This window comes from Elephas maximus, chromosome 10 (assembly GCF_024166365.1).
Source record: "Elephas maximus indicus isolate mEleMax1 chromosome 10, mEleMax1 primary haplotype, whole genome shotgun sequence".
In the NCBI taxonomy this organism is placed as follows: Eukaryota; Metazoa; Chordata; class Mammalia; order Proboscidea; family Elephantidae; genus Elephas; species Elephas maximus.
This window is the reverse complement of record NC_064828.1, coordinates 21,597,351-21,613,997: the sequence shown is the minus strand read 5'-3', so window position 1 is coordinate 21,613,997 and position 16,647 is coordinate 21,597,351. Positions and strand designations below refer to the sequence as shown.

The following is a 16,647-nucleotide window of genomic DNA, read 5'->3' as shown; positions in this document are numbered from 1 at the left end:
AAGTAAACACGACAGGGGCATCTGAAGGGTAACTTCGTAAGTGAACTGAGTAGAGGAGGAGAGTTACCAGAAAGTGGGACTGATTTCAGCACAGAGATAAACTTCTGGATGAGCTGCGACAGAAATCTTCTTTCTTGATAGGCCCTAAAATCAGAGATAATGTATCACTTTTCAAAATAGTTATGTCGAAAGTATATTTTCAAATATTGAATGTGGCTTTCTTACACTGTCCAAATGTTCTACTTCTCTGTGAAACTGGAAACATTATTTGAACACACAGCTTCTTTGTATGTAAACACAGCACTACCGTAAGAAAAAACAGCCTCATTACTGGCCTAAAGAGCCAACTAAGAAAGCACTTTTTTCTCCTACTGTAAAAGAGTTTTCCTTTGTGATTTCAGGGTTAGGACCAGAAAGGAGTTTAATTGCCCCCTCCTTTAACTTCTGTGGAGCCCTGGTGGCGCAGTAGGTAAGTGTCTGGCTGCTAACCAAAAGGTTAGCTCTTAGAATCCACCAGCTGCTCCTTGGAAACCCTACGGGGCAGTTCTACTCTGTCCTATAAGGTCACTACGAGTCAGAATCGATTCAACAGCAACAGGTTTTAACTTTTACAACTTCCTAAACTTTATCATGCTTTGGATATTTTATTTCCACTTCCAAGGGCCTGGCATATCCCAAAGCTTTTTCTTTTACTGTCTTTTGGTTTTACTTCCCTCTCTCCCAGAGGTTTATGAGAAAACCAAGGTTTAGAGGAAATAATTAGCTAGCCCTAAAGATATAAATCTACGTTGCAGCAAAATTAGTAAGAAATCAGAATTTTATTTTCAATGTGACGAAGAGCCCTCAAACTATTTTATCAACAGAGTGACATAAGCAGAGATTTACCTATTAAAAGATCTCTGTGGAAGCCGTTTAGGAGACAGATTTTTGCTGGGCAAGACTAGGCAGGGGTGAAAGGTAGTTTTAATACCCAGACAAAAGCTTGAACTAACACAGTGGCAGTGGGAGTGAAGAGATGGTAGAGGAAAATGGACAGTATTTAATGGATTTTAGTGAACTGCTGGATGTGGGGTTGACAGAAAACACCTAGTGTCTGGCTATGTGACTGGGTGTTAGTGGGATACTCACCCAGATGGGGAATGCAAGAGGGAGACTGGGTTTGGCAGTAGAGAGAATGAGTTCATTTTTGCCATGCCGTTATCTAGCAAGAAGTGGAAGTTACGAGAAATGGAGCACATGTAACCTGTGTAGGTACACGTGCACACAGTAACCATAGCCATGAATATGGGTGAGGCTATTCAGTGAGGTTGCATAAACCATGAAAAGAGGACTGAAGACAAAAGAAGGTAAAACCTGGAGTTATGCTGGCTGATAATGAAAAAGGGAAGAACTGAAAAACTACAAGTCAGGGAAGATTTTTGTGAGTAAGGGAGTTACAGCTGGAAGGATAAGATGTTAGGGTCGGAGGCGGAATATGCATTTCATCAGTCCTTCCCTTTTTTAATTCCCAGCTTCAGTCTCATCTCTCTCATGATATCTTTCCAACCAAACGCCTCTTGGTTGGACAATCAAATGCTATGTTCTCAGGTCTGTTCTTCTTCACATCTTTGCAGCATCTGGCTACTCTTTGTTTTTGAAACCCTCTCTTTTCATTCTTCCTTCACTCTTTTCCACTGTGGTTCATTTACTTTTGCAACTGCTACTTTTCTTTTTCTTCGCCAGGTTCTTCTTTTTTAGCTTATATTTTAACTCTTCTTTTTCAGCTGTGACTCTTCCCTGAGGTTGAGTCCTTATTCCTTTGTTTTATCGTTCTTCATTCCCCCTCAGCCCCTCAGTGATTTCATGTACTCCTCCAGCTGTAGCTGTTACCTCGATGTGATTTAATCCTAACTCTCTCTGGCCCTCCATTTGCAGTGCAATTGATTATATTTGTGTGGCCTTTCTAGTCATGGTCTTCTAATTCCCACCCAGGTGACTGGGCAGGAGAGAGACAGAGAGACAGAGACAGAGAGAAATAAAGACAGACAGAACAACCTGTAACCCTGAAGACGGTGAGAAGCATGGGCAGCAGAGACCTGGCTACACGAGACAGGCGGTGGGCTTCCCAGGCGACTGAGGAAGAAAGCAAGCTGAGTGCCTCTGGGGACAGGCCGAGGGCCAGGGAGAGGCGTGCCTGCAAGCATGGTCAGGAAGATGCTATCCTAATGGAACGATTGTATCCTGAGTGTTCCTGAGTCTAAAATGTAACTGGTACTTACCTAATAAAGCCCATAATCATGAGTACGGTCTCTGAGTTCTGTGTGGCCACTGCAGTGAATTATCAAACCCAGCAGAAAAGTATACAGTGCTCTGTGAGGGATGGTTGGTGTCAGAATTAGTAAAGATGGCGGAAAAAGGAAGCTTTTCTGACCTCCACCTCATGGGAGTCAGCCCTGTGCTGTTGAACTTCGTTCTCTTCCCCCTTGTAGAGTTGGAGGAGGTCAGAAACTGCCCTCAAGCCATTTTACATCATTCCAGCCTTCAATATGTAATTCTTTGCTGCATACTTTCACTTGGTTGCACTGACATGAACTCAAATAAGGTTTAGCTAAACAAAGCTCATTGTTTTCTCCTGAAAACTACACACAGTAAAATCTGTTGATTTAAAAAAAAAAAAATTAAACTTGGTAGAAGTAACTAATCCATTTTTAAAAACCACCTTAATAAATAGCTTAAAAGCACATGATAAAAATGCAGTGATCTAAGATGAACAAAATGAATCTTTGTTATAAAATTTAGATCTAATTGGATTTGGGGTATAAAAGTCACCAAAGAAAACTCAAAAAAGTAGAGGCTAGAATTAGCAAAATTTGATTTGGATTAAAAAAAAAAGTTACCAACGAATCAGACCTTTGTTGTAAACATCATAAGGAAAATAATTTCAGTAATGAAATGTTGAATCAGCAATACAGAATTTATACTAAGAAATGCTTCCTAAATAAATATGCTTCAATGTTGAGTAACTTCTTTTAAAAAAAATCTAAATTCCTTGAGGTAAAAATGACAGCATCAAACGTTATGGACTTGAACAGAGCTACAGAAACGTTCTGGCTTACAGAAGATAAAGGAGGAGGGGAATCATACCATATAGCTTCAACCTTCCTTTGTAAATTCGATTTAAGAGAATTCAACAATTAACTGATCATCTATCATTTTCCAGACATTGTGTTAAATAGAGGTGATGAGAAGACCAGATACGGTCCCTATTTTCAAGCTGCTCTCAGTCTAATGGAAAGGCAACAAAAAATCACAAATCACCAGGGCAGAATACTGTAGTACAGATTTAGAAGGTACAATGGTCGAACAAAGGAAGGAGTAAGCAACGCAAGCTGAGAGTAAGGGAAAACTTACAGAGAAGATGCTTACTGGTACCCTGAAGAATGAAAAGAATTTGAAGAAATTCACCACGTAGGAGCGGAGAGAGAGACATTCATAAGGAGGGAAAGCACACGCAGTATCGAGACACAGGTTCAAAACAGCCCTGAGGTTTAGGAAGTTGATGAAGATTTCAGCTCCCAGCTATGTTCACTCTCCAATACTCTCAATAATTCTTGGTGGTTTCAGTATCCACATAAAACATCCATCCAACTCCTTGGCTTCTCAGTTCCTTGTCCTATTCTCTGCTAATGACCTTGTGTTCTATCCTACTCAGCCACTAACTTCTATTGGTTTTACCAAGATTTTACATTTACCAGGAATTATAAACTTTCCATAATCTCAGTTTTAAGTATCCCATATTCTGACTACCATTTCCTTAAGAAATCCAACAATGTACCTTCTATCACAATCCATGGAGTCAATCATCTTTTCCCTGTGCCTCACCTTCTCATGTCCTCATCTCCCTACTTACTAAGCTTAAAGTACAACAATCAAGTTTCACCACTTCCTTGCATTTATCCTCAACTCCCTTGACAGCCTTCGTCACGCTCACATGATTAAATCCCAAGCCCTATTAAATCCAACTTTCTATTTACTACAGGCCTATATCTACAGCTGAACATGGCTGGAGAAACACACACAAACATGCATATTAGCCTCATCTGAAATACCTGACCAACCTCAAATGATCCCTAAAGGCTGTACCAATCCAGCTATTTCTTTAGTCCACTCATTTTACCACTCTCCAGTCTATACCCTTCCTACTTTCCTCAAACCTCCAATACCATTTATCCCATTCTCACACTCAGCTGATGCCTTCGCATCCTGTTGCACTGAGAAAACAGATGCAATCAGAATGAATTTCAACCAGTCCCTAGCATCCTATCATCCTACCCACCTGCATCTGTGCTCATCACTTCTGTTCCTAACAATGAATTACCCATGCTCCTAGCATAGGCCAATACTGTATTTGTGCATTTCTCACGGATTTCACTCCAGCAGTTCTCATCCTCTCTCTTGTACATCATCCTTTTCTCTCTTTCTTCTGGATCAGTCCCATCAGCATGCAAGTATACTGTTAACTCTCCAAATAAAAGTAAAACAAATCTTAATTTCCTCTCCAATCACTACTTTTCTCTTTCCTTTTCAGGAAAACTCTTTGAAAGAGTTGTCTTTAATCACTGTCTCCAATTTCTCTCCCCACGTTATCTCCTAAACTCATACCAGTCAGGCTTTTGTGCCCACCACTTCACTGAGACAGCTCTTGTTGAGGCCATCACTGATTTCCCTGTCGCTAAATCTAAAAGACAGCTTCTCCTTAAGTTGCCTCTACAGTCCTATTGTAAAAACTGCAAAGACTCAACCAGATCTTCAGTCATCTTACTTGACCTATGAGCATATCTGAAGGTCAATCGTCCTCTCCTTAAAATACTTTCTTCTCCTGGCGTCCAGGAACTATAAGTCTCCAAGTTTTCACTCTACCTCTGTGGCTGCTCCTCCACAGTCTCCTTTGTTGGTTCTTCTTCCCAACTTACTAACACTGGAGTGCCCCTCCCCGCCCGGGCTCAGTCCTTGAACAATGTGGAAGGCAGAATAATAATGCTCCTCCAAAGATGTCCATGTCATAAACCTCATAACCTGTGAATATTATATTACATGGCAAAGGGGAAAGAAGTTTTCTAATTAGCTGCCCGTAAAATAGGGAACTTAACCTGGATTATCAGGGGGCCCAATGTAATCACAAGGTTCTAAAAACTGAAACTGGGAGGTGGAAGAGAAATGTAAAAGACTTGACTGGCCACTGCTGAACGAAGATGTAAGGGAACCATAAGTGAAGGAATGTGAGTAGCCTCCAGAAGCTAGAAAGGGCAAGGAAAACGGACTCTTCCCTAGAACCTCCAGAAAGGAACGTGACCCTGCTGACACCTTGATTTTAGCCCAGTGACACCCACATGAGATTTCTGAACTACAGAATTGTAAGAAAATAAATGTGTGCTGTTTTAGGCCACTAAATTTGTGGTAATTGTTACACAGCAACAGGAAATTACTACGACATCATCTTTTTTCTATCTACATTTCCTTCTTTGGTGGTATGATGATGACTCCCAAAATTTGTTTATATATTTATATATAGATATACACAGATATAGATATATAGACACAGGGGCACTGGTGGTACAGTGGCTAAAGTGACTGACTGCTAAGCAAAAGGTCAGTGGTTCAAAGCCAACAGCAGCTCTGCGGGAGAAAGATGTGGCAGTCTGCTTCCACAGAGATTACAGCCTTGTAAACCCTAAGGGGTCACTATGAGTTGGAATCAACTCAAAGGCAGCAAGTACATATATACCAAAAACAAACCCACTGCCATCAAGTTAATTTCGATGGCTGCTAACCAAAAGGTCTACAGTTTGAATCCATCTGCCACTCCATGGGAGAAAGTTGTGGAACCCACCAGGCGCTCTGCGGGAGAAAGATGTGGGAGTCTGCTTCCTTAGAGATTATAGCCTTGGAAATCCTATGATGCAGTTCTACTCTGTCCTATACTGTCAGATACACACACACACACACACACACGCATGACATATAAAGCATACAAATATAACCCACTAAAAACCCACTGCTGTCCAGTCAATTCCGACTCATAGCAACCCTATAGGATAGGGTAGAACTGCCCCAGAGAGTTTCCAATACAGGATATATCATCACCTAATGTTGTTGCTGTTGTGTGCCACTGAGTCAATTCCAGCTCATAGTGACCACAAAGGACAGAGCAGAATTGCCCCACAGGGTTTCCAAGGCTGTAATCTTTATGGAAGCAGACTGCCACATCTTTCTCTGATGAAACGGCTGGTGGGTTCAAACCTTCAACCTTTCAGTTAACAGCTGAACTTAACCACTGTGCCACCAGGGCTCCTTCAAAGGTATATAATACATATATAATATATATGACACATACAAACATATGTATGTCCCAGACTTCTCTCCCCAGAACTTTGAAACTATCCATTATCTCCTCTGAAATGTCTAATAAGCACCTAAAACCTAACATATCCAAAATTAAGCTCCTGAGCATTGCCCCAAATCTCTATCTTCTATAGTCTCCCCCATGTCAGGATATGACGATTCCATTTTTCCACTTGCTCAAGGTGAACACCTGAAGTCATCCTTGAGTCTTCTTTCTCTCATATTCTACACCTAATCCAAGAGTGAATCCTATCAAAACATACTCACAACCTGACTATGTTTCACCCCCTCTGCTATTACCACTACCCACTATTTCCCTGGCCTGGTGCCATTTCTTCTCAATCTTCTTGCCTCCACCCTCATCAATCTTTTTTTTCCTTTAATTTATTTATATTGCACTTTAAAATCAAACCAAACTCATTGCCATCAAGTGGATGCTGACTCATAGTGACCCTATAGAACAGGGTAGAACTGCCCCATAGGGTTTCCAAGGAGCACCTGGTGGATTTGAACTGCCAACCTTTTGGTTAGCAGACGTGGCTCTTAACCACTATGCCACAGCGTTTCCTATTGCATGTTAGAGAGCAAACAAGTTTCTCATCGAACAATTAATACACATATTGCTTTTTGACACTGGTTGCTAACCCCACATGTCAACACTCTCCCCTTCTTAAACTTGGATCTCCCACTACCAGCTTTTCTGTCATCTCCTGCCTTCTCTGTCTTGGCCCTGGGCTGGTGTGCCCATTTAGTCTCGTTTTTGTTTTATGGGCCTGTCTAATCTTTGGTGGAAGGTTGAACCTCAGGAGTGACTTCATTACTGAGCTATAAGAATGTCCAGAGGCCATGCTCCTGAGGTTTTTCCAGTATCTGTCAGACCAGTAAGTCTGGTCTTTTTTGTGTGTGTGTGAGTTAGAATTTCGTTCTACGTTTCTCTCCAGCTCTGTCCGGGACCCTCTACTGTGATTCCTGTCAGGGCAGTCAGTGGGTAGCCAGACACCATCTCGTTGTGCTGGACTCAGTCTGGTGGAGGCTGTGGCAGTTGTGGTCCATTAGTCCTTTGGACTAATCTTCCCCTTGTGTCTTTGGTTTTCTTCTTCTTTCTCACTTGCTCGAGACAGGGTAAGACCAGGGGAGAGTTTTAGATGGCCGCTCACAAGCTTTTAAGACCCCAAACACTACTCACCAAAGGAGAAAGTAGAACATTTTCTTTATAAAACTATGTTATGCCAACTGAGCTGGATGTTCCCCAAGACCATGGTCCCCAGAGCCCTCAGCCCAGTAATTTGGTCCCTCAGGGAGTTTGGAGGTACCTCTGGAGCTTTCATGACCTTGCCTTGGACAAGCTGGGCTGGCTTCCCAAGTACTGTGTACTGTCTTGCCCTTCACCAAAGTTACCACTTTGGTTATTTAATGTTTTTTCCGCCCACCTCTCCCCTCCCTCGTAGCCATCAACAACTGTTTCTTTTTTTGTGTAAACCTTTTCGTAGGTTCTTACAGTAGTGGTCTCATATTTGTCCTTTTGTGAATGACTTATTTCCCTCAGCATAATGCCCCCCAGATTCATCCATGTTGTGAGATGCTTCACAGATTCATCATTGTTCTTTATCATTGTGTAGTATTTCACTGTGTGTATGTAGCACAGTTTGTTTATCCATTCATCTGTTGATGGGCATCTAGGTTGTTTCCATCTTTTGCTGTCGTGAACAATGCTTCAGTGAACATGGGTGTGCATATGTCTATTCATGTGATGGCTCTTCTTTCTCTAGGATACATTCCTACAAGTGAGATTGCTGGATCATGTGCTATTTCTATTTCTAGCTTTCTAAGGAAGCACCATTTCATTTTCTAAAATGGCTGTACCATTTTGTACTCCCATCAGCAGCGCATAGAGTTCCAATCTCCCCACAGCCTCTCCAACATTTGTTATTTTTGGGTTTTTTTGATTCCTGCCAGTAATGCCAGGGTGAGATGGTATCTCATTGTAGTTCTGATTTGCATTTCTCTAACGGCTAATGATCGTGAAAATTTCCTCACATATCTGCACCCTTGTCAATCTTTAGTCTATTCTCAGCAGAGCAGCTACAGTGATCCTGTTAATATAATCATATCACTGCTCTGCACAAAAACTCTTCAGCAGCTTCCCACCTCACTCAGAGTAAGAGCAAACTCCTTTCAATGGTCTAAAAACCTAACCTAGTGCCGTTGAGTTGATTCCAACTCAATGGTCTACACAGCACAAATACCACCAATTTCTTTGTTACCTCTCTAGCCTCATCTCCTTTGCTTACTCTGCTCCAGCTGTGTTAACCTCCTTGTTTTCCTTGAGCACCATAACGCTCCTTCCTGAAAGCCTACGCACTTGCTGCTCTCTCGATCGGGAATGTGCTTCCCTCAGAAATCCACATGACTAACTCACTTCTTTCAGGTCTTCTCTCAAATATTCACAATGTAGCGAGGGCTTCTCGTTCTTTCCACTTGAAAAACCACAAACATAACCCCCTACACTACCCTACATACACATATACCCTTACTTGCTCCTTTAGTCCCTATACCTGATTTATTTTTCTCCTTAGCACTTTTATCATCTAATATACTAAATAATTCTCCTGTTTATTGCTGTCTCTCCAACTAGAATGCAAGCTCTACAACAGCAGGAATTACTTCCGGTCTTGTTCTCTACTATATCCCCAGTGCCTAGAACAGCAAAATAATACAAACTCAATATTTGCTTAATGAGTGAATAAATTATGGTTGGAGTGTGTCAGAGTCATTGTTAAGAGTAAGGGAGAAAAACAAAGAAAAACTGGATTGCTAGCCTGAAGATTATGGAGAATATTGAGAACTATCTGTGAGGGACAGACCAAAATAGGCAGGGAGAAGAACAGTTGACAACTATGTATACACTTATCACTGGCACAGAAAGAAGGGAAAGAAGAAAAGCATGGTGGTGTTGTGCCTTTTCCTTTAGAACTCTGTGGAAAGTACTCCTATGACTGTTTTAAGTAAAAGCACTTATTAACATTTATTTGGGCTCAACACTATAGAATGAAACAAACCAGTCAGCATCTTCTAGAACCTACAATCCAGCACAATAAACTGATGTGGAATGAAGCTTTGCCAACATACTGTTCTCTTGCTTCTGGATCCATCTTTTCATCATTCTTTTTAATCAAGTTCCAGAATTTTCTTAGCTTAGGTGTCTTTTTTAATTCTAATTCCAATCGTGCCTGAAAGACAGATATATTAAATCACTACTAACCTCGAATTTTATAAGGATAAAAGTTAGATCAACTATTAGTTAGTTTTCTAATATATTGATATGATATACAGCAATGTAATAAAACCTGAGAGCAACATGATAAACTAGAAAACTAATAACTATATTATGAAAAATTTCTCAATTTTAATACTTCTTAATAGAAAAAAAAGAAAAAAGATACTCTTCCAGTCAAGACTCTAAGTTCAATAATCAATTAAATATCTTTTTTATTTCTAACATAAAGGATTTAAGCCTAAAAAAAATGAGCATTAAAGCTTATGAACATAAGCATTTAAGCCTGAAAAATATGTCTGAAACAATGAACATAAAACAGCCATCACAAGCGAACAACAAAGAAATGCCCACATTACCATATTCTCTCTCATGGCACGCACCACTTGTTAACTTAGTATTAATTACTTACACATACCTTATGTTTTCACCCCCACCAACTGGTACCTACGAATGTGCCTGCATATCTGGGTGTGTATAAAAACACCCATGTGCAGGAAATGGAATTCTGAATAAAGTATTCCATGGAAATTTGATATTTTTAACTTTACTCCCCAAGAGCTGTTAATCTGGCTTTGATACATGAACATAAAAATCAATAAATAAGGATTTGATGAAAAATGAAGCTGTTGATATTAAACGTGATCCAGACCTTCTCCTACAGCTGTATGTACAAGCAAATCAACGTAAATCTGCATTTAGTCTCATCCAAAGACGTACATAAGGATAATAATACTTTGCTAAATTAACCCCCATTTCTCAATAAGCTCAACATATATATTTTATTTTACAATACTGTCATCAGGTGAAGCATATATTAGCCTGCAGATAAAAACTTTAAAACTGTAAAAATTACAACTACGATAAATAAAAATTTTCTAAGCAGGAAAGAGGAATTTTAGCTACCACTTTTACATCCCTATTTAAAGTAAAGAATCTAAACACACATGGTCCACTTATGACATATATACACACACATTTCTGAAATTAGATACTTACAGGTTGCAAACCCATCCACATTGGAAGAGAGATAAGCTGCTGTACTTGACTCCGGATCAAGTCTACTTCCTGTTTAAGACATTAAAAAAATAAAAAAAACAAGTTTATAAATGTACCAACGTTTCCACTTAAGTCGCTACATAAGGCACACACTGCCTGTTTAAGTCCTGCATGGAGAACACGACATCGATAGTTTCAAATCACTTATTTTAATATTAAGAAATTCAATACTAAAAAAATTAAAAAGGCAGCATTTCAATAATAAATTAGTTTTTAAGTTGGCTAAGACTGTAGAAAATTTCAAGTACTAGAATCACTATGGGTATGACCTAAGGAGGCCTGGTGGCGTGATGGTTAAGCACTTGTCTGCTAACCAAAAGGCTGGTGGTTTGAATCCACCCAGCAGCTCTGTAGGAGAAAAGACCTGGCGGTCAGCTCCTAGAAAGATCACAGCCTAAGAAACCCATGGGGCAGTTCTACTCTCTCACACTGGGTCACCATGAGTCAGAACTGACTCGACCGCGCCTAACAACAACGACAAAGCTGGCTAAACCTAGCACCAAACTACTAATTAAATTCTGTTATTTGTTGAATTTCTGATAAGGAATCATGTCTATTTATTTATATTTGTTCTGTTTATTTTAATAAATGTTTAAAAGGTAATAGTGGGCACTGGGTTTTTTGGGGTTTTAGTGGCCTCCAGTGTCTAAATTATTGGAAGCATCATAATTTTTTTTTTAAATGAAACTTCCTGTGAGGCAGTACATAGAGGAAACAGGAAATAACAATCCATCCAGCTGATACTGATAATTCACCTTCAGTCTTCTTGATAAAAAAGAATTCAATGCTTTTACTGCATGGGTCTAAGCGTACTATCAATTCAGAAGCACTTCATACAAATATGTATACACCTTTAGATAACCACAGCAGGGGAGTATAAATGAAATATGAATTATTGCAAATGTCTACTGTTTTAGAAGATAATCTTGTGAAGGATGAAAATGTATCAGTCCACAACACATTTTCCAAAGATCACCTGCAAATGGTCTTCATCAGTCAACTCAAGATACAGCTCTCCTGCTGACTTGCCAGCCTGACCATTAAGCACAAATAAAAAGGAATGAAACTACATCTTCGTGTGCAGCTTGTAGCACGTATCTCACTACTCGACCCTTATAATAACCAGACTCTTTGCTGCTTCTCCTTTTTGTGCTCTACCTTTGGACATGTCAGTTCTCACTATCGTTTTGCTTCAAGTCTGGATAGAGAAAAGGAGAGATCAAGACCAAATCCATTAAAAAGCGAGCAGGTCTTATCAAATAGTTTTACTGGGAATGGGCTAAAATCATGCTTTTAGCATTATCCTCATTCCCCATTACCATGGACAAAGAGTTGGCTACAGAGGTAATCTTATCTAAACTCAACCTAGAAGATGAAGAAAACTTGAAAATTCCCTGAAAAGACAAGGTACAATTACCAAACTATTGAAGCAATGATCCAGAAAAAGCAACAAGACCGTCTGTTCATGAAGTGAAAATTCCCCATCAGTTTCTGCTAATGCCGCTTTCAAGATGCACTTAAAAAAGAATGGGAAGTGGTCCGGCTTCTTCTTAAAAGTCTGAAAACAGAGAGAATAAAACTTATTTTTGAATTAACTTGCTCACCTACTTTTCCCCCTTAAAGAAACACTGGTAGGGTTTTAGTAGTCTATTCACAAAACCAAATAATTACAAAAAGATTATTTGTATATGTATAAAAAAAGCATTAAAGTTTTATTTATAATGAATGGTAGTAAGTCAAATGTAGGTTTCTGGCAGGAATATGAAAGAGTTGCAGAAACCTTCAACAAATAAAATAATTTTAATTTCTTTAGTTTTTCTTCTATAGATTACACACATATTTAACTGAGGCTTTATTTTCTTATAAGGATTTGAAATGTTTTAATTCTTCTGACTTAAATAAAAGAAGTAACACTCTTTAGCAAAAATTGTAATTTTCCCACTCTAATTAACCTCAAAAAAAAGCCTCTCCTGTTTTATATTAGCTGTTAACTCTTAACATGTAAATAGTATAAGTATATTTAAGCCACTCTTTAACTTTTTTTTTTTTTTAACCTAACTTTCCTTCTAGTTATTGGCACATCTCTCTTCCTTCTGATATGTGCTCCAAATGTATGGTCTAACCTACCACTACTTTTCTACCATTCACTTCTCTGAAACAAGCTTCCACCCATACCACTCCCCTGAAGCTGTATGGCTATCAAGTCCAAAGGACCCTTATCAACTTTTCACTGTGCTGAAATCCCTTACCTTTGCCTGCTACTTAAAAGGCAGTGCTCCTGGAGTTCTGTCCTCATTCTTCTTTTTCCCTGGCCATTATTTCAACTACCATATACTGATTCCAGACACACATCTTCAGTTCAGATTCTCTCCTTAGCTCTAGGTCTTTAGAGTCTTCTGTCTACCACATAATTTCATCTAGATATTCCAAAGGCAATCTAAACTTATTATGTCCAAAATTCAATTCAACAACTCTAATCTCCAAAGCATTCCTCTAGCCTCTATGACCTATCTTAGTAAATGGCACCATCATTTACTCTATTTGGATGCCCAAGCCTGGAAGGTTATTGAAAATAACACCCTTTCTTAACTTCAAATTAATTATCAAATCCAATCAATTCCACTTTGTAAATCTGTGTTTCCTCTTCTCTTAATCTTTACTGTTTCCCTATTTCAAGCCCTAATCACGAAAATGTTTTTTTTATAACATGCAAAACTGATCAGGTCATTCTCTGACTTAAAAATTTCTCCCTCTCTCCTCCTACATTACCTTGAAGCAACTTTGAGAAATTCCTAGAATCTCTCAGTAAAACACAGGACCCACAGTTTGGTTTGGGCTCTAATTTGCCCTGAAATGACAGTCACTTAATGAATATTTGAGAGAACAGACCATAGTTTTACCTTAAAGAATTCAACACCTTCTCACTTTGGAGGCCATACCCTTAAAATAGATAAAAAGTACCCATGCCTAGTCTTCATTTAAAAAAGTGTGACTGGCAGGGAAGAAACTCTGTTTATGAGCTGACCATTTTATGGTGGCCAAAGAAAAGCAAGATTTTGGACTTCCACTGACCAAGCCTCTGTTGTACCAACACAAAGAAAAAACATCAGTTCCTTAAAAATTTCAAGAAAGGAGAAGATACCCCTAATCAGGGACAAAGAAACAATGGAAATCATAAACATCTGTCTTGACTTTGGAAAAAACACTTTATTCAACTAAAACTACAAATGTATATGCTCTGTAGTAAAACAAGATATTATTATTTCATTTGAGTACTACCTGTTTGCAATTATTAATGTAAATTTTACTTTGTCAGTTCCTGATGTACAAGTAAAACTTTATAACCCGTGCTATTCTTAGTTTCAAGCACAAAGCAAAAAATAACTCCACATGCATAATTTTTCAATTCATAGCAAGTTAGTTTAAAGACAGCATTGAAATCAAAAGAAAACTGGTATTATTGTCTTTCCTATATCCATTCTCTCCTCAACATTTACTTTAAGATTGGGTAAAGTTCTACTCTAAAAGCACTATTTGTTGTCAGCAAAAAGTTCTGCTACTTTGTAATGGCTCGAGTGGGCACCGCATGAAAGCTATGAAGTAATGTAAATCTGTTACCTCCCATGCAGGGACATTTTCTCTGAACTTCTCATTCACCATACAGCAGATTGACATTAAATAGGCCTTGCTGGACACCTCGGGAGAGTAATTCATCCAGAGGTAATTTTCAAGATACTGGCTGTGAAGAGTGAAAAGCCACAGAATATTTCATCAGTTACCACCACCCACTGCAATGTGTCACTCACTTGGAAATGTAATTATTCAAAACTTTCTGAAAACATTTTGAAAGCTGATATTTATTATTTGAGAATGCTTCACAAATTTACCTGACTAAAATGCAGAAAATGTGGCTTTATAAAATAAGAGTTTTACACTCTCAACTAGGAAGACACCAAAGGTCACTGACATACATGATTATCACGACCACACCATGGGATATTTCCGTACCTAAGGCTCTTCATGAAGTGAAAAAACAAAAATACCTGATAAAGAATAACAGCTCTAAATAAAATGAAATGATGGGTACTTTCAGAGATAAATGTATCTGAGACATTAACACTAGCTCATATCAAAACCAAAAGACTTCTAGAAACTAAGAGACTCAATCAAAAAGAAGCTTTTAATACTTAATTTACAAGGTATTCGACATAAACGAATTTTCAAGATATTAGCATTTTCACTTCAAGGTGCCAAAACTCTAATTTTAAAACTTCAGTGAAAACACCCCTAAACAAATTTAAGTATTTCTGATTTCCGAAACATACCCTAGCCATTTCTTATGATTCAGGATAGTTAAAAACATCAATAACTGTACTTGGCTGTATAATAATCTCGTGTGCTAACAGAAACAGCAAGCCCTTTTTTCCTGCTCTAAATTACCCCACATGCATAATCTTTCAATCTCACACACACACACACACACTCATACACACAAACCGTTAAGCATTTTAGAATCTGCTATAGCGCTATAGTTTTTCTACTTCCTCTTATGGTCCAAGGGCCTGCTCTCACTGGTGTTTCCTGGGTCTAAATCTGACAATCCTTCTTGCAATTTAAAGCAGCCTAGGGTCTATCTCTGACAATCCTTCTTGCAATTTAAAGCAACCTAGAAAACTAGATAAATAAGATTCTGCCCAAAATGATGGTCAAAATGCTCTAAGTGACACTAGAGTATTCCTTCATAAATAAAATGCATGAAGCTTCACTTCATTCTTCCCTTAAGAATCTAAATTCCTTCTTCCTGAGTTAGGTATCTTAGAAATTCTGTCAGCAAGTTTGGTAATGTTAATCTATCTTTGCCTGAAATTGGATTATTTCATAACAGTTTAGCTAGGTGCAGAATTCTAGTTTAATAGGGATTTTTTAAATCTCTGTACTAGTCTCATTCTATTTTCCATCATTGTAATTGAAAAGTGTAAAATCAATTTGTCCTTCCTTCTTTCAAGTAATCTTTTCTCTCTAGCACATTTTAAGATCTTCAATCTGTCTTTAATGTTCTGGGAGTTGCTCTGTTCCGATTTTCTGTAATTCCTAAATCTAAATGGTTCATGTGCTTCATCAATTCTTGACCATCATCTTCCCTAAAGTGCCTCTCCTGTACTCTTTCTCTGCCTCTTCTGGAACTCCTACTGGACCTGCTCATTTTAGCCACCACATTCATTAACCCCTTCTATTTCTCATCTCTATTTCTCTTTGCTATCTAGTTAATTTCCTCATATCTATCTTCCAGTTCACCAATTCTCTCTTTAGCTGTGTATAATCTACTATTTAACTCTGAAATTTTTTTACTTTTAATGAATTTTGATTTCCATGCTTTTCAAATTTGTACTTCTTTATTACTTTATCTTGCTCACATATTTCCTCTTTTATGCCATAATAATTTTAAACATGATTTGACAGTATGTCAATTATTTAATATCTGAACTTCTTGTGACAGATCTAATTCTGTTTGTTGTTTTTTCAACCAATTCTTGCTTATAGTGGATTATTGCCCTAATGTGCTTTATAATTTGGAAGTGCGAATTCACCTTCAGCAGAGTTTTATCTATAATTATTTGCAGTGTAGTTGGAATACATAGCGTTCCAGGATACTTTTATATTTGTTTCTGCCGGATGCTCCAGGCTTGCCACAATTTTTTTTTTAATTGTGCTTTAAGTGAAAGTTTACAATTCAAGTCAGTTTCTGATACAAAAACATACACATCGTTATGTGACCCTAGTTGATCTCCCTATAACGTGACAGCACACTCCTCCTCTCCACCCTGTATTTCCCATGTGCATTCAACCAACCCGTCCCCCTCTGACTTCTCATCTTGCCTCCCGACAGGAGCTACCAACTTAGTCTCATGTGTCTACTTGAGCTAAGAAGCACA

At 38.5% G+C, this 16,647-nt stretch overlaps 1 protein-coding gene across 1 annotated transcript in view; it reads right to left on the bottom strand.

Moving 5' to 3' along the window:
- AQR (aquarius intron-binding spliceosomal factor) overlaps positions 1–16,647 on the bottom strand; it is a 120,996-nt gene that overhangs the window by 90,085 nt on the left and 14,264 nt on the right. Inside the window, exons 5-9 of the mRNA XM_049898977.1 lie at positions 14,333–14,453; positions 12,132–12,272; positions 10,655–10,723; positions 9,511–9,611; positions 68–144 (exon numbers count right to left, since the gene is read on the bottom strand). Coding sequence (XP_049754934.1) covers positions 68–144; positions 9,511–9,611; positions 10,655–10,723; positions 12,132–12,272; positions 14,333–14,453 — 509 coding nt within the window. The remainder of the gene's footprint in view (positions 1–67; positions 145–9,510; positions 9,612–10,654; positions 10,724–12,131; positions 12,273–14,332; positions 14,454–16,647) is intronic.